At 38.4% G+C, this 24,463-nt stretch overlaps 1 protein-coding gene across 3 annotated transcripts in view; it reads right to left on the bottom strand.

The window, feature by feature from the left end:
- Positions 1 to 518: 518 nt before the first annotated feature.
- The window catches only part of phf21aa (PHD finger protein 21Aa), a 302,501-nt gene continuing 278,556 nt past the window's right edge, over positions 519 to 24,463 (bottom strand). For 2 of the 3 annotated variants that reach the window (XM_060838738.1, XM_060838739.1), the window contains exons 12-17: positions 21,383 to 21,537; positions 14,124 to 14,231; positions 10,989 to 11,144; positions 9,908 to 9,983; positions 9,448 to 9,551; positions 3,523 to 5,307 (exon numbers count right to left, since the gene is read on the bottom strand). In XM_060838738.1, coding sequence (XP_060694721.1) covers positions 5,089 to 5,307; positions 9,448 to 9,551; positions 9,908 to 9,983; positions 10,989 to 11,144; positions 14,124 to 14,231; positions 21,383 to 21,537 — 818 coding nt within the window. In that variant the 3' untranslated portion in view covers positions 3,523 to 5,088. Of the gene's footprint in view, positions 975 to 3,522; positions 5,308 to 9,447; positions 9,552 to 9,907; positions 9,984 to 10,988; positions 11,145 to 14,123; positions 14,232 to 21,382; positions 21,538 to 24,463 lie in introns of those variants that run through there. The other variant, XR_009645657.1, reaches the window with a different exon arrangement.

Below are 24,463 nucleotides of genomic sequence, written 5' to 3'. Positions count from 1 at the left end.
GTTGGCGTTCAGAAAAGGAAAAGCTAGTCAAGTCCAAGAACGAGAATGGACGAGCAGGTCATGTTCACATGGCTAGGTGAAATTTAATGTTAGGTGCCACGCCACAGATTATTTACACTATTGTTTTTTTTGTGTTGTAAATTCTATGTAATGAATTATGAGGCAAGTAATACAACTTTAGCATGTTGGTGTATTTACTGAGGGGCATCCCTTGTGATGGGATACAAGAACATAGAATCAGAGATGTTGCGTTGTGTTCTGGAACTAACCCAAGAGTCCTTGGAGATCCCCAGATGTACCGACCGGTCTTCAAGATAAATCAAGTAGTTTTGTGCATACTGAGAAACAAATTATCTGAGAGGTGATGTATATCTTATACACAATGTGGAGAAAATCTTGGAGAAGCTAATGAATATTAACCACCAAACAATTCTCAATTCTCCAAAACTATTAGCATGTACTGCAAATGTGCAATAGTGTCCTGTACAAGGTATGAAAGGAATGTGTTTAAACATCAGTTCTAGGTTGAATTTGTCTCAGACTGCCTAAACTCATAAAATAAAATTGTGAAAAGCATCATATTACAAAGGTTGGAAATTTAAATTAAAAACAAAATTTCCAGAAAGTGCTCAGCCTCACATCAGGGAAATGGAAAGCTAGAGGCAATCTTCCAAATCTTTTGACCCTTTTATTACACTGAACAAACTTTCCTTTAACATCAATTACTTACTCCAAATAAAACATTTTTTAAGGGGAACCCACATATTTCCAAGCGATGCCTCCCTTTTTAGATGTTATGTTCTACATTCTTTAATTCAGTTCTGCACCACTCTGATTTCTTTCAGGCCACGTGCTCACTGCTTGTGTTCGATTTTCACCTTGTTCCCTCATTCCGTATTTCCCTCATTCTCATTGATTAGAATTTACTCACTTTCTGTAAGGCCTTCATTCTCCTCTCCCAGTTTTGCAGTCTCCTTGGTAAACAAAAAACAATTTTGACAAAAGGTTACAAAACCTTAAACTTTAACCCTACATTCCTATCTCAACAAATGCTGCCAGATCTGCTTAGAGATTTACAGCATTTGGTGGATGTGCAATTGCAGTTCTCTGCAATATTTCCAAGTGACGTTATGCCTTTGTCTACAGACTGTAAAGATTTGATCAGTCAATTGTTTAAATCTGGCTAACAGCCAAAATAAGTGTTTGACAAGTGTAGTGCGGGAAAAGCGCAGCAGGTCAGGCAGCATCCGATGTGTAGAACAGTCAATGTTTCAGGCATAAGCCCTTCATCAACAATGTGGGGGCAGGGGAACGGTGCTGAGAGATAAATATGGGGGTGGGGGGGGGGGAAGGTAGCTGGGAACACGATAGGTAGATGCGGGTAGAGGGGCATCTACCTATCACCTTACCAGCCAACATCCCCCCCAGCCCCATCCCCTATTCATCTCTCAGCCTCCTTCTCCCGCCACATTCCTGACGAAGGCCTGATGCCCAAAACATCGGCTCTCCTGCTCCTCTGATGTTGTCTGACCTGTGCTTTTCCATTGCCGCACTTTTCAATTCTGACTCTCCAGCACCTGCAGTTCTCGCTTTCTCCTAGCCAATGTGAAAAAGACTTAATTTCTCAAAAAATGCTTTTATATCAATTTCTAAAAGATTTTATAGGAGCTTATATGTTAGTGACTTGTTTAAATAACCCCAACTTATTTAAGCACTAAAGTGCGTAATCTCTCATTTACATTGCTTGCTTCCGTAAGCGATTCTAAATACAGAAAATACTCAACAAGTCAGAATGGAATGGAACAGTTTCAAGCAAATATAGAGAAGCAAGAGGTGGATGAGTGAAAAGAACAAAAAGGAAATTCTGTGCTAGCACAGAAGGCACGAGAGATTATATGACAAAAAAAATGACACTGCAAAGCAAAAAGATATTATCATTTCTGAATAAACCTGTGCATCCAAAGGCTTCTCATGAAGTATTTGAAGGGATGCAATATATAGTGGATTATTCAGGAGCAAAGTAACAACAAGGAGGGAGTGGGCTGTGCAAAAAAGGTGGATCTTTTGCTTTATTTTGCAAATACTAATGAAAGCCATTGCTGTTGTACTTATTATGATATGAAACGTGATCTGATACAAATTCACCATGGTAAATGTCCTTAAGGATGATCAACTAACAACAGCTGGGAGTTAGCATACTTACAAAACTCAAAAACACTGCTCAATAAATAGTAAACATGGGATCCTTCATGTATCTATCTTCTACTTTTGTTTTGAACATTCATTATTAGGACTTTCCTTTTGTCATTTTCACCTCCCTTCCACTCTTTGTCATACAGTAAAATTAGGCATCCATCACACAAGGAAGTTGCATTCTCATACACTGAATGCACATGGAGGACATTACAGTCAAGCCATTCTGTAGATTACTAATGCCTGCACTCTGGACTTTCTAGTAGAAATCACTGGCGAACAAATCTTTGATTTTTAGGTTAATACCTCTTCCTCAGATGCATCAAATACTGTAGCACTGCCTTCAATTGACGGTGTCTCAGCATCGAGTAACTAATTCAGATGAGACCTGTGATCCATGTAGTTCATCGACATTAGTTTTAACAAATCAATCATCTGGAATGCTTCAGATAGTTCTCTGTACAAAGTATGAATATATTACTGTAATGTTAGTTTACTGCTATGTCTAGTAATTAAATTAGTAGCAACTAAACAGCTGACAATGAGCTGCAGAAGCTACTGACTCGTGGTTTCTGAAGATAACTTTAATGAAGGAAAGTTCATGAACGTTAGCAAAATATAGATTTACAGACAAACTCTGCTAGATATTTATTACTGCATATTTGCCACGCACAGAGTGTGATGGAAATCATCACTGAAGGAGGAACTTAATTTAATTCTGATAAGAACAAAGGTAGAAGGCATATCTGACATCCTTTAGAGCAACAGGCAAGCGTTGAGCCAATCATGACACATCCATGATTAGAATAAGCCAGAATTGGCAGGGAAATAACACCCTACAAGAATAAATTATGGTTAAACTCAAGTGGAAATATTTATCAATTCACTGCAGTTACCAAATGATAACTTTTAAAATTGGGAAAGTATTTATCACACATCATTTCTCAAATTTGAATATCAGTTTCTAGTTTCCTACTTAATTAAGAATCTTAATGGGTGAACTGAAAGAGTCCCAACAAAAGTTGCGGAGACACCTGCAGGCAGGACTGTCCTGATGTAGAAAAATACGTAGGGCAAGTATGTGTTTGCATGTTGAAATGCTGAGCAAAGTACTAATATTAAAGGGTAGAGAAAATAAAGGAAAAAAAAATTTTGGTTGACATTCAGAAATATTTCTGCAACCATTTTAATTTATTTAAAAATACTACTTCAGTCCTCAACAGCAGTTATTTGGTTGCAAACTAATTTTGAAAAGCTTTCATCTTTTGGTTTTGAGACAGTAATGCTCATTAGTCTGTTGGCTTTTAAATCACTTATACCGAATATCAATTCTATTAAAAATATCTTTAATGAGTTATGTTCCAGAATTGAGTTAAAAACATTGTAAAAGACCATCACTAAACAACAACAAAAAATTGCAACCGCTTCTAGGGCAAATTCCTATCCCCACACCCACTTAGCAAAAAATTCCGATTCCTGTTCTACTAACGTACCATTGCCAGGTTGGGCAAGCAGCAATAAGGAAAACTGAATCCCCAACATAATTGATTTAGAAGAAACTCTGAATTAATTGTCTCTTCCATCTGCACATTGTTTGGCTAATAATTACAAATGTAAGTATAAATGGCTGAAATTTTCACGTAGTGCCAAATGTAAAGGCAAGCACACCCTGATATGTGAGTTAAGTACAACCAACATTAAATATTAATGCAAAGATAATATAAAATTTCCATTCTGGCTGCACTTGCACAACAGACTATTTGCATTCTTTACACAACTCATGACCTATGACCGTTTACTTAACTGATCTTGTTAGCTGTGACCTTCAATCCACTTGTCTTAAAGATGGAAATAGTAAGAACTGTAAAACTGTTCCAGTATATTCCCCAGTAAACTGAAGATCATTCCCTGCAGGTTCAATATAGAAGCATTTGGCAGTTCAGACAATAACAGATTTTTTTTTCTTTTCATATATACAGTTTTTTTATATATATATGCATGTGTGTGTGTGTATATATATTTATATATACAGAATCTGCTCAATTTCTAACACTTTGTTTTCTATAAATCACCTCGTTAGGAAATAAAAGTATTCAACAGTTTACTTGATCTAATTTCTTCAACACTAGGAAGACCTGAATATTTCCCTAAGCTTTAAAAACAAAACAAAAATCTCAGGACAAATTCAGTCTGTCCCTCTTGTACCTTTTCTAGTGCCCAAGGCACTTGAAAAATTTACTTGAACAATGAACAAGCATGTGACTTTTTAAAATGATAAAAGAAACACACTTCATCAAAAGCCATGCATGGTTTTGGTGCCACCGCCTACCAATCCCAGTAATAAATCTACATTTCTGTTCCTTGTATTTTAAAATAAAGTAAGAGGAGAATATCTGTAATTTGTGTTGTGTTCACTACACAATGTACCTCTCTCTGTCTGTAATTCTGAATGAACCTTCACTACTTCAGTCACAGTTCAATGATTGCTACCTCTTTGTTCTCATGCCTCCAATCCCTTGCATTTTATCCATCTTTATTCTCGGTTATGTTGTATTGTACTAAATGTTCTGCCATTCTGCTCAAGTAATCCTGGAGTTGAGAATTGAGAGAATGCAATTCAAGACCAGGACAGCTGACTTAAGTTTCGGCCATAGTTTTCTACCTATTTCCCTGAAGAGTAGACAAACTTAAAACCAAACTGGTGGCAGCAGGCACACACTGGTATTTTCACTTGGCTTGGCGCTGGTCTTTACCCAGCTTGTACGCCCAATATGGATCTATAAGAACACAATCTAGCACAGAATCTCCCTTAAATTGGCAAATCAGGAACTGTCCATCACAATTTTGTTCCCAGAAAGGTTTACACATTCTACAAAATCCAGCCTGTTCTTTCAGCTACTTGGTTTCTGAGTTACTATCACAGTTCACAGGCGAAGATACAGTGGTGGGGGAGTTCATGCAGTCTGTGGGGCTGTTGATCGTCTCATCCGTCAGTGTGGCATTTTTTGAGAGCTGTATACCCTGGATCAATTGGATAAGCCGTTTCACTTTTTCCAACGAGGTCTGCATATCCTTTTGTCGGGCAAGTAAAGTGTTCTTAGTCTCCATACATTTCTGAAAAGGAAAGTTTACAACAGTGTGATCAATTACCGATGCTACTAAAAAAAATTCCATTCCGTTCCATATAATCTTTCATTCTCAGTGTAGGGTTCAGGATGCACCATATTAGTTCTCATACAAGCCTCGAGTGATATTCCCAATTGTGGCAGCTGGAATTTAATTAAGTAAACACAAGGTCTATTTTGCCAAGAAAAAAATAGAAATAATAATTACACTTGAATGGGAGAATGGGTGGCATATAAGAGCAAAATGAATTTGGGAGGGGGTGGGGGTGGAATTCAGGTTCACAAGACATTAGATGCAGCCAATAAGTTAATAAAGCTGATGGAATAGAGGCAGAGCAACAGAATGCAAAGATTTACTTCAAACCAGTTGGGATACTGTGTGCAGCTTTGAGCTCCATACTTTAAACTCCATGTAGAAAGGGTGTTAAGTTAATATAAATGGTTCAGTATGGATTCATCTGTATGCAGCCAGGTACTTAGAAATACAAATGTAAAAACAAACATACAAAAATCAGGTTTGTCTTACAGCAGAAGAGATTCCAGACAAATTTGATGCTGTAACCATTCCTTCTTTGTGAGATAAAGGCTTCATGGAGTAATTTATTAATTTAATTTTTTCAACTTGATGAAGAACATAATTTCATGATTCATATGATCTAAGAATATAGTTTTTAAATAGTCATTTCAATGTGCAGGACTTGAGTAGTGCTGAAACTCAGACGTATATTGGCAAAGAAACAACGTCTTGACGAGCATGAGACAAAAAGATTCACAGTTTACATTTTCAACAATAATCATTATCATTTTGATTATGGGGAACAAAATGTTGCAGATGCAAGATAAATTAGAGCACCTGGTTTGAGAAGCTGGCAAAGAAACTGAAAGTAATTTCAATTCAAAGATTGGTCAACATTTAATAAATCAGAGTTGGAAATGGAAACAACAAACAAGTGTTGGCTCCTCTCCAAGTTTCAGGTTGCAATCAGTAAATATACACTATCCCAAAAATCTATGACTGCCCAAGATTTGAGGGGGGCTGGTAAACAAGGGAAAATCTTAAAGTATTCAACTGTATTTCAGATTAAAAGAACACGTACAAAGTCGAAAATAATTAACGTAACACTTTGACTGATACACCCCTGCTCAGAATAGTTTCTCTGAAGGTTTCTTTTTGGTTATCGGCTTTTATCTATGTGACTGTTGAAGAAAGGCAGTGGAGGGCAGCCTGGAAGCAGCATTGAGACAAGCAAAGGGAGAATCTGCCACAAGCTATAGGCCAGTAGCAGGGAATTAATCAAAGATGATTTTCTAATTTGGATTCACTAAGCAAGGATGCAGGCAGGCCCATTCTAGATGCTAGTGCAAGAGCCTCAAAAAAAAAATCACAATGTTAGAGTCAGTAAGCACAGTCAAAGTGAAACCTGAAAACTACTCACTTAAATTTAGAAATCAAAATGCGTGCTAACCTTAAAGGAACAAGCACATGAAATGTTGCTGTGTCAGGTGAACTGGCTGACTGCCTTCAGTTTGAAATTAAGTTTATTACACTTCTATTTCCGTCCTTACTAATTTTTTGTGTATGTTGATTATGCTAGAGTACATGATACAGAATGTCTTCCCAGTTATTGCACAGTCAGAAAGGGTCCTGCAACATGCAAACAAACTGAAAACAGCTTTTAAATTTATAGAACCTAAACAGTTATTAAAAATTCGTTCTACTGACAGCCAGCATCACACATTCTGATGTTGAAATTATAACAAAGTGCATTCCTTCAAAAACAAACTTATTAACAATCCACAGGGACCGTTCCCTCTGGGACATCCCAGTCCACCCTTCCTTCACTCCAAGGATCTTCCACCTGCCCCACGGCACCTTTCCCTGCAACCGCCGATGGTGTAAAACCTGCCCATTTGCCTCCTCCCTCATCAGTATCCATGGGCCCAAACATACTTTCCAGTTGAAGCAGCATTTCACCTGCACTTCCCACAATCTAGTCTACTACATTCACTGCTCACAATGTGGTCTCCTCAACACTGGGGAAATGAAGCGTAAACTGGGTGTCTGCGTTGCAAAACATGCTTTGTTCCACCCACAAAAAAACACCCCAAGCTTCTAGTTGCCTGCCACTTTAACACACCATCATGCTCCTTGGCCAATATCTGTCTCAGGCTTGCAGCAGTGTTTCAGCGAAGCTCAGCAACAAGCTGGAAGAACACCACTTCATTTTTGCTTGAGGACTTCACAGCCCTCCAGAATCAATATCGAATTCAATCATTTTAGTGCTTGAACTCCCCCATGTCCTTGCTCCCTACCACACACACCAGGCCTTGTTTGCACAGAGCCTGCCATTACACACCAGCTATTGTTAGCTACTAATAGTCTGTTAACAGCTATTCACCATTCTAGCCAGATCGTTATCAACTCCTTTGTCTCTCCAACTGTTCTTCTCTCTTTTTTGGGTTCTATCCCCACCTATCCTTCACTCCTTACACCCTCCCCCCAACCCTTTCTTCTGCGATATAAACCAACATTTTCCTAGCTACTATCAGCTGAGAAAGGGTCACTGGACCCGAAACGTTAACTCTGATTTCTCTCCACAGATGCTGCCAGACCTGCTGAGCATTTCCTGTAACTTATGTTTTGTTTCATCAACCCAACAATTGATAAAAGTTATTGAAATTGTTTGTCTTGTACTCATCAGGACATTGTCACTTGTCAAAATATCCCTTTGTTTGCTGTGGTTCTGTTCGCCGAGCTGGGAGTTTTTCTTGCAAACGTTTCGTCCCCTTTCTAGGTGACATCCTCAGTGCTTGGGAGCCTCCTGTGAAGTGCTTCTGTGCTGATTCCTCCGGCATTTATACTGGTGTGTCTCTGCTGCTTCCGGTTGTCAGTTGCTGTCTGTGCAGTGGCTGGTATATTGGGTCTAGGCCAATGTGTCTGTTGATAGAATTTGTGGATGAGTGCCATGCCTCTAGGAATTCCCTGGCTATTCTCTGTTTGGCTTGCCTTATAATAGTGGTGTTGTCCCAATCAAATTCATGTTGTTTGTCATCTGTGTGTGTGGCTACTAAGGATAGCTAGTCGTGTCGTTTCGTGGCTAGTTGGTGTTCCTGGATGCGGGTTGTTAGCGGTCTTCCTGTTTGTCCTATGTAGTGTTTTGTGCAGTCCTTGCATGGGACTTTGTACACTACGTTGGTTTTGCTCATGCTGGGTATCGGGTCCTTTGTCCTGGTGAGTTGTTGTCTGAGCGTGGCTGTTGGTTTGTGTGCTGTTATGAGTCCTAGTGGTCGCAGTCAGTTCAGAAATGCTCCTGATGTGTGGTACATGTATGTATCATACATGTATGATGTATACCAATATACCGGCCACTGCAGTGGACAGCAACTGACAACCAGAAGCGGCAGAGACACACCACTATAAATGCCGGAGGAATTAGCACAGAAGCGCTTCACAGGAGGCTCCCAAGCACTGAGGATGTCACCTAGAAAGGGGACGAAACGTTTGCAACAAAAACTCCCAGCTCGGCGAACAGAACCACAACAACGAGCACCCAAGCTACAAATCTTCTCAAACTTTGAATCCCTTGTTTCTTGGCCGTACTCAAATTTTGCAGTTATAAATGACTGTTTAAAAATTATATTCGTAAAACATAAACAAACTAAACTGACCTTTAATTATAATTCTCTGGAACCAGTATCTCATCTTCAAATTTTGCACAGCCAGTGAGAAAAAGTAAAGTCTGAATTATGACTCACTAGCTACAGCTTATAAGATTGGTTATGTTAGGCCTACAATTCGATTGGTTGGTACAGACAAACTTCTCATCCAGTTACACTGTTTTCTTGTGACAGTGACAAAATGACTCGTGGGTTGAAACATTGAGGCTGTATATTTGACATACATGAAGATTTCTATTGTCACTTCCACCAAACAAGACAGTACTTTTAAAAACTCCAACCAACTCTTCTAAACATCCAGTTTCCAAACATGAAACCAACTGCATAAAAAAAATTGTCACCTTCCAGAAAATGCTGTCCAGTGCTGCTTCTTACTTCTAATATATGATCACGATTGTATGTTTCTAAGTCAGCCCAACAATCTCTTGCACTTGGAGCCTGTGTAACTCACCGTTATGAAATTACTCAGCTGTTTGACTTTCTGTTCTAACTGTTCTCGCTCCTGCTTTAGCTCCGCACTCCACTTCAATAACTTCTGCTTTTCTTCTTCTTTTGCTGAAAAATAGAAAAAATAAGATTTGACAACCTGTAACAGATTTGACAAACATAGCTGCTATACAATCTTGAATATTAGCATGATTTTTGAAAAGGAATTGTATTAATCCAAGAGCACATGCTTAAAAAAATAAAATAAGGTGTTACACACTATGTCCCACAGGTTCTTCGATCACGTTTTTGAGTTGCTAGGGGGACTACACATAAAACGTCAATTCATACAACCGCAGAAGAGGAGAGGAAAAAAAAACTATTCTGAAGAGCAAAAGCATCAGTTTAATTCATAGCTGATTTGACACATTCAATGATGAATCAACATTTCTTGTAGACAAGCTCAGAGAATGGCAAACTCTTACCAGCTTTGTAGGCAATGTAAGAATGGACAATAGCTAATGTTCCAGGCCACGGGATTGCTTCTTCCTTTTTAAGGATCTAAAGAAAAATGTTTCCAACAGTGATGGATAGAATATGTCACTTGCTTAAACTCTTTAAAGTCCTAGCATTTGCTGAAAACAAAAATAATTTGCTTAATTACCAAACAAAAACTGACTTGAGTGACAAGACAAGACTTGCTTTTGGGTAAAGGCTGGTCAATCCGTAAAGTACTGACGCAAATTTATTCTTTGCAATTTCCTTTTCCTTAGTATTGATGCCTCAGAACACAATTTGCATTTCAATGAAAGAAAATTTGATTTTTTAAATGACATATCAACAGCAATGTCCAATTTGTGCCTGGAAATGCACATGACAAATGGATGACTATGGTAAGAGAATAAACTGTTAGTCTCTTTGTGTTTGTGGTGGTATGGTATTCTCAGGGGTGGTGTAGCAGACTGAGATGCAAATAATATTCCTTAATAAAAGCCACACAAAAAACAAATTCTTTCATACACAGGTGCAGTATTTTTATGCATACCACCTATTCATGGATCTCTCTTCAAAAGGTTTGGCAAACCTAGTGCCGGGAGTTCTAAATTACAATTGATTCAGGTAAGTTATATTTTGAGAATATTCACACTAAATTTCACTTCAGGTCTTTAACTGCTATCTGCCAGAACTGACTAGCATTCTTCAAATTCTAGACTTAAAAAGGGATGTGAGATGAAAGAACATCCAGTTCCAATAATATTGTCTGATATATTTAAATTAAGCAAAGACACTATTTAACTTAATAATAACAATCTAGGGTCATTGTAATCCCTAATGACCAGAGAACAGCTAAAGCTGGTAAATTTATCAGATACTATTCACTGCTGATTTTACTACATTAGTGTCCTGAATTATATCTATGTGTATACCCTGGAGTGTTTGAGACACTATGTCAAATTAAATTAGAATTAAAGAGTAAATCCCACCAAAAATGCTACCAAAGCAAAACCCTAAAATACTTGAGCTACATTCGACTAAATTAATCTAAGGCACTATCTAAGCCCACACCTGCTCCTGACATTTGGGGCAAATCCACATTCCTTTCGGAATGGCTTTTAATGGCGGGTCCAGGCACTCCAGGTGATACACACGAGAACAAGTGTCACACATCAGCAGCTGTCCACTACGCCGACACACAGAGCAGAAATCCTCATGGATGTCACCCTATCAAAAAAAAAGTTACACAATCATTTACATGCTTAAATGATAAATTGGGGTTTTAAACTTTCGCTACAGTTATCAGCACTGGGCTCCCAATGTGGCAGACAGTGGCCTAGATAAACATCTGACCCATGCTTCATGACATCTATACTCCTAGGAATTCTGACAAACCGATTCAAATCTGGATCACAGTCGGAGTTGAAATTTCCTTAATCCAGCCTCAGCTACATCCTAATGTGGAAGCTAAAGCAGGTTTGTGTAGAGAATGATTTAGCTGCACCACTGAGATGCAGCACTTGGGAGATTAGTATCTGTGCTGGAACCAAAGGGCTCACCAAAGGTAAATTCAAAATTGTGGAATTTGAATTCTTTTCCGTAATACTCCTTTCTCTTTTCCTCTTGAGATTATCACAGACATATCTGCAAGTATATAAAAATTGCTCGAGAATAATATCTTCAATCAAGACCTAGTTAGGTTTTTATTCATGACATCAAAAGATATTGGGTATTCGGCAAGAACTTTCAAAAGCTGTTTGGGGGCAGATGTTCGCAGGTAAAGGGATGGCTGGAAAATTGGTAGCCTTCAAAATGAGATGAGATTCCAGAGACAGTATATTCCTGTTAGGGTGAAAGGAAAGGCTGGTAGGTGTAGGGTTTGGTTAAGAAAAAGGAAGCAAGCATGTGTCAGGTATATTGAGGAGAGATCAAGTGAATCCTTAGAAGAGTATAAGGGCAGTAACAGTATACTTAAGCGGGAGATCAGGAAGGCAAAAAGGCGACATGAGGTAGCTTTGGCAAATAGAGTCAAGGAGAATCCAAAGGGTTTTTATAAATACATTAAGGACAAAAGGGCAACTGGGGAGAGAATAGGGCCCCTCAAAGATCAGTAAGGCAGCCTATGTGTGGAGCCACAGGAGATGGGGAAATACTAAACGACTATTTTGCATCAGTGTTTACTATGGATAAGGACATGGAAGATATAGAATGGGGGTAAATAGATAGTGACATCTTGAAAAATGTCCATATTACAGTGGAGGAAGTGCTGGATGTCTTGAGACATGTAAATAAGGATAAATCCTCAGGATCTGGTCAGGTGTAACCTTGAACTCTGTGGGAAGCTACGGAAGTGATTGCTGGGCCCCTTGCTGAGATATTTGTATCACTGATAGTCACAGGTGAATGGAGATTGGCTAATGTGGTGCTACTATTTAAGGTGCAAAGGATAAGCCAAGGTATAGACTGGTGAACTTGACATCAGTGGTGGGTAAGTTGTTGTACGGAATCCTGAGGGACAGGATTTACATGTATTTGGAACTGCAAGGACTGATTAGGGATAGCCAGCATGGCTTTGTGCATGGGAAATCATATCCCATGAACTTGACTGAGTTTTTTTTGGAAGAAGTAACAAAGAGGACTGACGAGGACAGAGCGGTGGACGTGATCTATGTGGACTTCAGTAAAGCGTTTAACAAGTTCCCCGAGAAAGGGTGGTTCGCAAAGTTAGATCTCATGGCATACAGGGAGAACTAGACATTTGGATACAGAACTGGCTCAAAGGTAGAAGGCAGAGGGTGGTGGTGGAGGGTTGCTTTTCAGACTGGAGGCCTGTGACCAGTGGAGTGCCACAAGGGTTCGTGCTGGGTCCTCTACTTTTATATACATGATTTGGATGTGAACATAGGAGGTATAGTTAGTAAGTTTCCAGATGACACCAAAATTGGAGGTGCAATGGACAGCGAAGAAGGTTACGTCAGATTACAATTAGATCTTGATCAGATGGGCAAAGGGGCTGAGGAGTGACAGACGGAGTTTAATTTAGATAAATGCAGGGTGCTGCATTTTGGGGAAGCATATCTTAGCAGTACTTATACATTTAATGATAAGGTACTAAGGAGTTTTGCTGAACAAAGAGACTTGGTTCCTTGAAAGTAGAGCCTCAGGTAGATAGGATAGTGAAGGCAGCATTTGGTATGCTTTCCTTTATTGGTCAGAGCATTGAGTATCAGAGGTCATATTGCAGCTGTACAGGATGTTGGTTAGGCCACTTTTAAAGCATTGCATGCAATTCTGGTCTCCTTCCTATTGGAAGGATGTTGTGAAACATGAAAGGATTCAGAAGAAAAGATTTACAGGATGGAAGGATGAGTATAGGGAGAGGCTAAGTAGGTTGGGGCTGTTTTTCCTGGAGCATCGGGGGCTGAGGGGTGACCTTATCAAAGTTTATAAAATTATGAGGGGCATGGATAGGGTAAATAGACAAAGTCTTTTCCTCGAGGTGGGGGAGTCCAGAACTAGAGGGCATAGGCTTAGGGTGAGAGGGGAAAGATATAAAAGAGACCCAAGGGGCAACTTTTCCAAATTGAAGGTGGTGCGGATATGGAATGAACTGCCAGAGGAAGTGATGGAGGCTGGTTCAATTACAACATTTAAAAGGCATCTGGATGAGTATATGAATAGGACGGGTTTAGAGGGATATGGGCCAAGTGCTGGCAAATGGTACTACATTAGGTTAGGCTATCTGGTCGGCATGGAGTTGGACCGAAGGGTCTGTTTCTATGCTGTACATCTCTATGACTCTAATTTATATTGAGTTCTAATAAGGTATCTTGTACAACACAATGTTCACTGCTGAATTTTCAATAAAATTGGATGAAGATAAACAATTAAAATGAATGAATGAATGAATAAATCAAATAAATAAATACGTTAAATATGTGATTAGGTTGCACTGTGGACAGGCAGTTGAAACAGATTACAAGTCTCCGTCCAAATCAGTCAATTGGCTTTCCAACCCACGTTTTGCTTTAAATGTCATTCTGAACAGGATCTACTCCAGGTGTGCACCATCTTTGCCAAACAGTACTTTCCAGTCCAAGCTGCCTTTACTTCTGTATCCTAATCACCTTAGAGAAAAAACTCTCTTCGAGTTCAATGCTTAAAGAGATCCTGAAATACATTTTAAACAAATATAAATGCACTCACAGACAAGGTTGTATTTTTTGTGATGTTTTCAATGTCGTTTGTCTCATCTTGTATCTTGCTGACAGGGCCCCTTTGTAAAGTAGCCCTTGTGGCTAAATAGGGCAAACCCTAGTTAAAGATGTTATAAAATAAAAAAAAATTAAAGTTAATTTGTAAATGTCCATTCGCGATATTCCATGTTAACCCAATCAGATTCTTATGAATTGCTACAACACGTATGCGCTACTGCAATAACTGCTAGTGCATTGACTGTCCTCTGTGTACAACAAACATACTAATTCACATGCTAATTCTCACATACGCCAGGTACAAATTAATATAATTTCCTGTTACACTTTGGGAAGAATCATTCAGTGGATATATCAAATTCTGCAACTAAAGTTTGCTTGAGTAAAGCTTAAAGCCTGCTCCCAGAAAACAAACAGGATACTGCCTCTGACACTCAAATTTTAAAAAATACTTCAATACAGATTTCAATAACATTGCTTTAAAAAAAAGACTAAGAGAGAGGTGACTATCAATTAAAGTTGTAACTGCAAAAGAGTGTTTTTAAAATGTTGCCTGCAAAATTAACGACTGTTTTTGTTACTTCCAGAACAAAGTTTCAAACATATATAAATGAATCCATTTCTGAAAGTTGGGACATACATAAATGAATCCATTTCTGAAAGTTGAGACACATTAAATGTGCAATTTATCAGTCCCTCAATATCAAATCTGAAACTTTTCAACAACTAAATTTTTCTTTTTCAATGTAGTTCTAGATATCAACATAATATTCAATACATTACATAATCAATGTCATCACAGAATTCAACGTTATTTCTCAGCTGCAGGAATTGTACTTATGTAAGTATTTACAGTATCTGCATCCATCTACATTTCATATTGAACATCAGTAAAAACAATGAATTACAAAGTCAGGGACAAGAAATGTTCATTCCTCTTTTATGGTAATTCTTCCATCTTAGCATTCAATCATATAGTGAACAGACTGTTTTTAGCTCTACCAGCCTATACATTACGTCAGGTATTTACAAAGTATTCACGATACATTGTTCGAGATAGAATAGCAAAAAGAATGCACAATAGGAATAATTCTTTTTAAACAAGTGTCAGAGTGAAAGAGAAGGTGTCCTTTTTTATAAATCAATTCACTACAAATATCAGTGCTTTTACTTTTTCAAACTTTCAAAACACATGATGAGTGGGAAAACACTCATGAAGTATACCTTAATAAATTAAATTCAGACTGCATACATCAGCAATGCATTCCAAGTTTACGCCATGCCCCACTCGACAAACTCTCAATAACAGTGATTTTCCAGATATAACCAATGGTCTATCATTTCACCAGACACACTTAGAAGATGGGAGTGGGAGTCAGCTACTTAACTCATTGAGCCTGTTCCACAATGCAATGGGATCATGGCTGATTTGATACCTAAATCCATATTTGTACCTTTGCCCAATGTCCCTTAATTCCTTTGAACAATAAAATGCCATCAGTCATAGATTTAAAAGTAACATTTACTAATGGTGTCAATTTTTGTCTGTATTACATATGAATATTTTAAAAAAGGAAAAGTAGAACATTTGTGTCTTGAACCTTGGTGAAGCTGCACTTTAAGTATTGTGTTCAGTTTTGGTCACCTTGTTATAGGAAGGATATTATTAAACTGGAAAGAGTGCAGTAAAAATTTACAAGGATGTTGCCAGGGCTCAACGGTTGAGTTATAGGGAGAGGTTGGACAAGCTAAGACGTTTTTCTTTAGAGCATAGGAGAACGGGGGTGGAACTTATAGAGGTATAGATGATAATGAATGGCTTGGAAAGGGTGAATGCGCTCAGTCTTTTTCCCAAGGTTGGGGAATCAAAAACTATAGGGCATCAGTTTAAGGTAAGAGGAAAGAAAATAAAATGGAACCTGAGGGGCAACTTTCTTTTTACACAAAGAGTGGTACGCATATAGAATGAGCTGCTAGCTCAAGTGGTTGAGACGAGTACATTAACAACATTTAAAAGGCATTTGGACAAATACATTGACAGGAAAGGATTAGAAAGCTATGGACCAAGTGCAGGGAAGTGGAGTTAGCATGGACAGACATTTTGATTGGCATGGACCAGTTTGGGGCAAAGGACCTGTCTCCGTGTTGTAAGGCTTTATGACTCTATAACCTGCCCTGTCGTTCGGTATGATCACAGCTAATCAGATTGTGGCCTCAAGTTCATTTCTTGTCTATTCTTCATAACTCTCAATTTCCATGTAGATCAAAAACCTTTCATGCCCAATGATCCAGCCTCCACTGGTCACTAGGAACAGAATTCTGTATACAAATGGCCCACTGAGAAAGTAGGCCGTCTTCTCAGTCTTAAATGGGAGACCCTTTATTTTGAAATTGTGCCCCCAGTTCTAGATTCTTCCATGAGGAGAAACATCCTCTGAACACCTACCCATTAAGGCTCCTCGGAATACGTCTTATTTTTCTAAAGTCCAAAGACAATAAGCTCAAATTGCTCAATCTTGCCTAACAAGACAACTTACAAGACAGGAATCAATAAAGCGAACCTTCTCTGGACTGCCTCCAATTCAAGCATTTTTGTCAAGAGCTAGCAAAATGCCATTTTGCAAATTTTGAAACACAAGTCTGCACCTAAACTTTGTACCATGTTTTTGGTATCTTGGAGTCTAAGACAAGTCCCAGCAGCAATTTGCAAGTTACAGTTGAGGATAGCCTTGGGATTAGGTCAGGTGGTGGTTGGCATGAACATGGGTTCTTCCTGTCCTATGCCCAATAAAAGGGCAGTTAAAGGTGCCAATATCAAAAATTTGCCCAGAGATAAAACAGAGGGCAATGGAGACAAACTATGGCCATGGCACCGTAAATATTGCCGAGTTGGTTGAACAGACCCCATGCACAAGACACACAATATACTTCTTTCAGAACACAGAGAAGTACAGAATAGCAATAGGTCCTTTGGCCCACTCTGTCTGCGTTGACCATGATGATGTTCCAAAGTAATCCTATCTGCCTGCATATGTCCATCCCCCTCAATTGTCACCCTGTTCATGTCTATCTAAATGCCTTAAACACAATTATCACTTCTGCTTCTACCACTTCCCCGGCACCTAGTATCCACTGTAAAATAAACTTGCCTCACACATCATCTTTACTTTTGCCCCCTTTCACTTTAAACCTATGCACCCTAGTACTTGACATTTCTATCCAGGGAGAAACATACTCACTCTCCACCCTATCCACGCCTATCACAATTTCATATATTTCTAACCAGTCACCCCTCAGCCTCCAACACTCATGAAAAATCCTCCGAGTTTGTCCAACTTCTCATTACAGCCAATACACTAATCCAGGCAGCATTCTGGTAAACTCGAGAACCCTCTCCAAAGCCTCGACATCCTTCCTATAATGTGGGGACTAGACTGTATACCATACTCCAAACGTGGCCTAACTGAAGTCATATACAGCTTTCCTTTATTTTTTTCATTGGATGTGGCTTTCAACTGGCAAGGCTGACTTCTGTTATCCATCCCTAATTTACTCATCCTTGAACTGAATATTGTGTTCTGCCATTTCAGAGGACAGATAAGAGCTAATCACACTGCAGTCAGCCACAAGTCAGATTCAGGCCAAATCTAGTATGGACAGGTTTCCAGGACACTAGTGACTAAGATATGTTTTAAGGCAATTGATAGTTTCATGGTTGTCACTGATGATCATCATATTCAGATTTATTAATTGAATTTAAATTTCACCAATTGTCTCGATAAATTTTGGATCTTCAACAGTCAGGTACTCCTTTATAAAGGTGACCCCTAATGTTAAATTAATGTTCCCCTAGTTCTGGACCAATTCTCTAGATGAAACAGATGTTCCACATCCGTATTTTCAAAATCACACAGGACTTCATACATTTCAATCAAGCCATCCTTCTCCCTTCTTAATCACAGTAGAAATAAGCTCAACCTTTCCAAAGTGGCACTGAGATAGTGAGGATTGCAGATTCTGGAAAGTAAGAGTCGATAAAATGTGGAGTTGGAAAAGATACAGCATCAGAGGAGCAGGGGAGTCAACATTTGAAGTCAGGACCTTTCATTAGGAAGGACCAAACCTGAAACTTCGAGTCCCCTATTCATCTGACGCTACATGACCCACTGTGCTTTTTTCAGTTCCAACTGATTTGACACTGTCCAACTAGGCATCCCAATCATTCCAGCTACCGAGTAAAACTTCCTTTGAAACAACTGCAATACATTTATATGCTGTGAGGAATCAAAACTGCACATAACATCAGAGATAGCCTGTACAACAAAAGCTAAGATACAACACTTCAATATTCAACTCCTTTTGTAATAAAGAACACCCCATTAAGTCTTTTTGATTACATGATGTACTTGCATCCTAACATTTTGTGACTTATGCACCAAAAACTGAAATCCCTCTCCATCTTGAAATTCTGCAGTCATTCTTCACTTAAGTTATACTCAGATGCTTTTATGTTCAATTTCTCTCAAAAAAAAAGCATCTCATTACCACCTTATGTAACATAACTGAATAACAGCTTTTTCTGACTCATATCAAAACACCCAAATTCTTGTGCACCTTAGAATTCTCCAGTTGTCCTCCATCTCAATACTTTCATTTGCCCTGTTAAGTAAACAATTTCACATCCTCCCACATTATACTCCATTTGTCAGACTTTTGCCTACTCTCAAACTATATCAATCTGTAACTGGTCTGCTTCAGAACATACTTTACTATTTATGTGAGGACTGAGAAGTTAGCTACCATGACTTTATTCCTCTAACCCAAATCATTGATTTGATCATAAAAAGTGGAGGCCCCAATAATTCATTTGTCATGTGAAGGTAATTCAGCCACCAAGCCAATTATCTATCCATCTTAATATGCTACTCCCTACACCATGAGACTTTAGGTTCTGCAACAACCTTTGATGTGGCAGCTGAACAAATTCCTTCTGGTAATCCAAGTATATTACAGCCACAGTCTCTGCTTGATATGCAGAACATATTATTCCTTCAAAGAATTCCAAAGAAATGATTAAACATGATTTCCCTTTGATAAAACCATGCTGACATTTCCTGATTTGCTTGAGTCAAACTGCTCAGATATAATCTCTTTCATGATCTTATAGCTTTCCATGACAGATGTCAAGTTAACTGGACAAAAGCCTCCTCTTTTGTACCTCAACCTCTTCTTGAATTGAGAAGGTTAACTTGTTACTTTCACATGACGGAACCTTTCCTGAATCTAGGGCATTTTGCAAAATTAATACCAACTACCTTATGCATCTACTACCTCTTTTGCAAGCTCTCTTAAGACCAGAGAATGATGTTCACCTGGAGCAAGAGACTTGCCAAACCACAGCTCCATCGGTCTGCTCATTAATAAGTGCCTCTGTATGTAACATCTTGCTGTAATCTACTTTGACATATTCATTCCTACATATTTGATGATAATCCAATAGAGTGCACCACCCTTCTGTTAACACATTCAAGCAAATAATAATCAATAGTGACCACAGAGTAATCTGATCCAAACTACACTATCTGCTGACTACAGGTGAAAAGGCGGAAGCATCGTTCTCAAGTCATCATTTGTTCAGCTATGGGAAAGTACAGGAAAACAATGTCATGCAAGTCACTTGAAATCTGAAATAAAAACAAAATGCTGAAGAATTCAGATCTGACAGTGTTTGTTTTGTTTCTCTTTCCATAAATGCTAAGAGACCTGCTGAGTTCCTCCAGCATTTTCTGCTTTTTATTTTAGATTTCCAGCATCCACAGTATTTTGCTCTCTCTTGCTATCTGGTTGAATATAGAAATGAGGGAAAGAAAGAACTAAACATCAAACATGAGCCACATAATTTCTTTTGCATTATTTTGTCACATTTGCCTGACTTATTGTGGCTGCTAAAGATAATTGTTAGGCCACTTCTCGAATTCTGCATACAATTCTGGTCTCCCTACTATGGGAAAGATGTTGTTAAACTTGAAAGGGTTCAGAAAAGATTTACAAGGATGTTGCCGGACTGGAGTTTTTGAGCTATAGGGAGAGGTTGAATGGACTGGGGATTTTTTCCCCTGGAGAGTCAGAGGCTGAGGGGTGACTTGACAGAGGTCTATAAAATCATGAAGGACAAAGTCTTTTGCCAGGGAGTCCAAAATGATAGGTTTAAGGTGAGAGGGGAAAGACTTAAAACGGACCTGAGGGGCAACATTTTCATGCACGGAATGAGTTGCTAGAGGAAGTGGGAGAGGCAGGTAAAATTACATCATTTTTAAAAGGCATCTGGATTAGTAGATGGATAGGAAGGATTATGAAGGCTATGGGCCAAATGCTGACAAATGGGACTATATCTGGTTGGCATGGACAAGCTGGACTGAAGGCTCTGCTTCTATGATGTATAACTCTGACTCCATGATTATCGAGTAAAGTAGCAGGGCAATAAAACTGTCAATCATAAAGATCAATACAGTGATACATCCGCACTGTCGCTGAACTGCAATGCGTCCTATTAAGTTTCAAGGAAGCATTCTTAGTTACATTTAATAGAAAAATCATGCATCATTTTTTGAGGGACATTGAGAATCTGGGGCTCAGATCAAGTGAGCATTTAATAATATGCAATTATAAAACAAATTTCAATGTCCAAATAATTCTCTCAATGCTCTCAAATAGTTTAGGAGAAAGTGAGGACTGCAGATGCTGGAGATGAGAACTGCAAATGTGTTGCTGGAAAAGCACAGCAGGTCAGGCAGCATCCAAGGAGCAGGAGAATTGATGTTTCGGGCATGAGATTCCTGAAGAAGGGCTCATGCCCGAAACGTCGATTCTCCTACTCCTTGGATGCTGCTTGACCTGCTGCGCTTTTCCAGCAACACATTTTCATCTCAAATAGCTTATCTTGACAGTTCGCAGAGGAGTAATCCAACTTTGAATACAGACATAAAGACTAAAATTTTAAACTTATTGTTATAGAGCAGTGTGTGGTGTGTTATACAGATGCCTTCTTTGCTCAGAAACTATGTAGACATAATGTGCAGCAAGCAAGTGAAGTGAAGAAAGTAGAAGGAAAAAAGCTCACAATGTAGTTTAAATTACTATGATATTGCTTCTTTTAGGACTCATTATTTAAGATAAGATACATAAATAAGCCTGCATAATTAATACCTCAAATGTGCTGACTTATTAACCTTATGAAATTTGGCAACTTACATCTAAAGAGCTGGGGCTGGATGCAGACTGTGCTGGAACACCAAAACTGAGCAAACTTTCTGTTTTTTCGAAATCTGGGGAGGCAGGATGACTTGGAGGGGAAGAAGGTGCCAGAGTCCCTATACCCAGCACACTAGTGTACTTAGGAGGGCGACCTACATACAAGAAAAAAAACACAAAATATATACACACATACCTTTAACCACTGATCCTCATTGGCTGCCATTGAGGAAAGAGGAGGAGGAGCATTAATAAACAGTTGTAAGTTAATCAAAACAAGGAACAAGCAAAAATACATAATTGGCATGTAATTAAAAAGAGAAGAATGACAGAAGACTTGTCAGCACTAATTTGTTGGACAAATGCAACTTAATATACAGAAAAGATATATCTAATCAAGATTATAAACAATAATACTGGTCATTGTCTGACATGGTGAATTATAATAATTAATAACTTCACAGCTCAAATTTCTGAAGCTACTATTTGCGGGTTAACTACCTAGCAATCAATAAACAAACTATAACAAATCAACTCCCTGAATGACTTATCTCAATTTAACACACAGCAAAATTGTTTCAAAGATATTATAGTGAGGTCATTTTAAATCAAATTCCCAAGCAGTTGTTTGGTAAACAGGAATAGTTGTTCAAATCCCAATTCTAACAGACAACTTATATTTCAGAAAATAGTTACATTTGCCAAATAAAATAGCATGAGATACTAAATATTTTTTTTTCCATTGAAGTGTTCGAAATACTCATTCCAAATATAAAATCCAAGATTATATCCAGGAAAATTATATCCACAGATTTCATTACTCAAATGTGCAAAATATTTGTTAACATCCAATACAGAGCCCAGTGAAGCATATGCCACTTCTTAAGCTAGCGTGAGCGAAGCATTCTTTTGCAAAGTCCATCAGTAATATACTGTTTACTTCTTTCAAGACCGGAATTTGAAACACTTCCTGGCCAGGCCTTCAAGGTTGGTGCAAGAAATTGAAAAACAATACTCTCATGGCAAATTTCACGGAACTTGAAGGTTGCTTTGCAAAAGAGCCTGGCATTTGTGATGATCTAAAAGAATTCCCAAATGTCAGAATAGCAGCAATTATTCTTCTGGGGCCATTTTAAATCAAAGAGGAAAGCACTTCATAGAGTAATAAAAATTACTACATAACCAGGATCTATTTGGCTCAGCTCTGAAAGAACTCAGACTCCAATCCAAAAGCAGTGTGAAACACACTGATGCATTTTATAATCCCAAAAGACGTTTAAAGGATCTGCTAGCTGTCTCAAGCAAACAGGAGGTTGAATGTTCATAGTGTAAGAAGGTTGATGCATATGCTATATTTCTAAATTACTCCACAAAAAAGTTACTGTATTGAGACCATTAGCATTGATATACCTTCATTTCATATTTCAGAGGATTTTGACTAGAGTTGAAGATAGACTATTCAGCAAGGCAAAGAATGGGGACGTTTGAATGCAATTGATCTTTTGCACTAAATCATAAGGGCATCAGTAACATTTGCATTCTATATTCTCATCTACATCACTGCCTAATTGGTAAGGGGAAAGGGTATAAAACTAAATGGAAGAGAGTACTTCAATGAAGACAACTACATCCACTATTCATTGTAGAATGAGTAGGTATATTGGTCCTTCGTTCTACTTCTATAGCCAACACAAATGTCAGACAAAGGAGAAATGAAAATAATGTACTTTGCCTTATGGTAACCTGTCGTCAACTAAGTATCAATAAACATGATGAGTTTGAATGCCGTGGGAGAAAACATTTCTTTTTTGATTGACAGGTTACAAGCTAAGCAATGGGAAGGTGGGGAGGGAGGTGGTGGGATTGAGGCACTGGTAAGGAAAATAAAATAAAAGGTAGAAAATAAAACTGGGTAGAATTAAATTTGAAAGTTCAATTAAAACCATCGTGGAATTTTTATTCCTATGAGTTAGGAATAGATGCTAACCTTATTGATGCAAAAACAAGCGCAGGCAATAGCTTTTATTGCTAATTCACTTGCAGAACATGTGCATTGCTGGCTGACCAGCATTTATTGTCTGTCCTTAGTTGCCCTTGAACTGTGTGGTTTGCTAGGCTTTATGCCCGAAAGGTTGAATTTCCTGTTCCTTGGATGCTGCCTGACCTGCTGCGCTTTTCCAGCGACACATTTTCAGATCTGATACTCCAGCATCTGCAGACCTCACTTTCTCCTTTTTCAGAGGACACCGGAGAGTCAATTGCATTGCTGTAGATCTGGATTCACATGTAGGCCAGACCATGAAGATGGCAGACTTCCTTCCCTGTGAGCCAGCAATCAGTTCTTAATTTCAGTTTTTAAAAAAACTGAATTCAGATTCCATTATCGCCCACGGCAGCATTTAAACTTTGGACTCCAGGATATTAGCTGAGTTTCTGGATAATACCACTAGGCTATTACATCCCCTATCTTGTTTAATAACGGAATAGGCTTGAGCGGTCTATTCCTGTTCTACTCCTTATGTTCTCAAAACAAACATTACTAATATGCTTTATGCATTTATATTTCCTAGTGGGGTAGGTTTTTAAAAAATGATTAATTTTGTGTGGGTATATAAATGTTACTCTTGTTCCTAGATTCCCATCTTGAATGACAGCAGGATTCTCAGTTCAAAGAGTGTAGGCCAGTGATTAAAAGGAAGTCAAATCATATTAAGAATATCCATTCTCAATGGCAAAAACTCAATATTAAAACAAGCACTAACATTTCAAGTACGTAGTAGCATATCTAAAAATTACAGCTTTAACAACTTCACTTCACATGAATTTTCACACTGACTTGATAAATCAAATCATCAAAAGGAATGCGTGGGAATGTATTCAAAAATTTTTTTTTATAATGATGTGCCTTGGAATCAATTAGGGAAAATGCTAATATAAATATCCCTATCGAAAAAAAGATGTAATCTCATAATACAAAATCCTCTCGGGGAACAGTAAAAACAGCAGGTTACAATCACATCTTATTCCAGAATGACAGATACAGGCTAAAGCTAGAATATTAAACTCAAATAGCTCTAATTA

This window comes from Hemiscyllium ocellatum, chromosome 18 (assembly GCF_020745735.1).
Source record: "Hemiscyllium ocellatum isolate sHemOce1 chromosome 18, sHemOce1.pat.X.cur, whole genome shotgun sequence".
In the NCBI taxonomy this organism is placed as follows: Eukaryota; Metazoa; Chordata; class Chondrichthyes; order Orectolobiformes; family Hemiscylliidae; genus Hemiscyllium; species Hemiscyllium ocellatum.
This window is presented reverse-complemented; position numbering and strand designations above follow the sequence as displayed.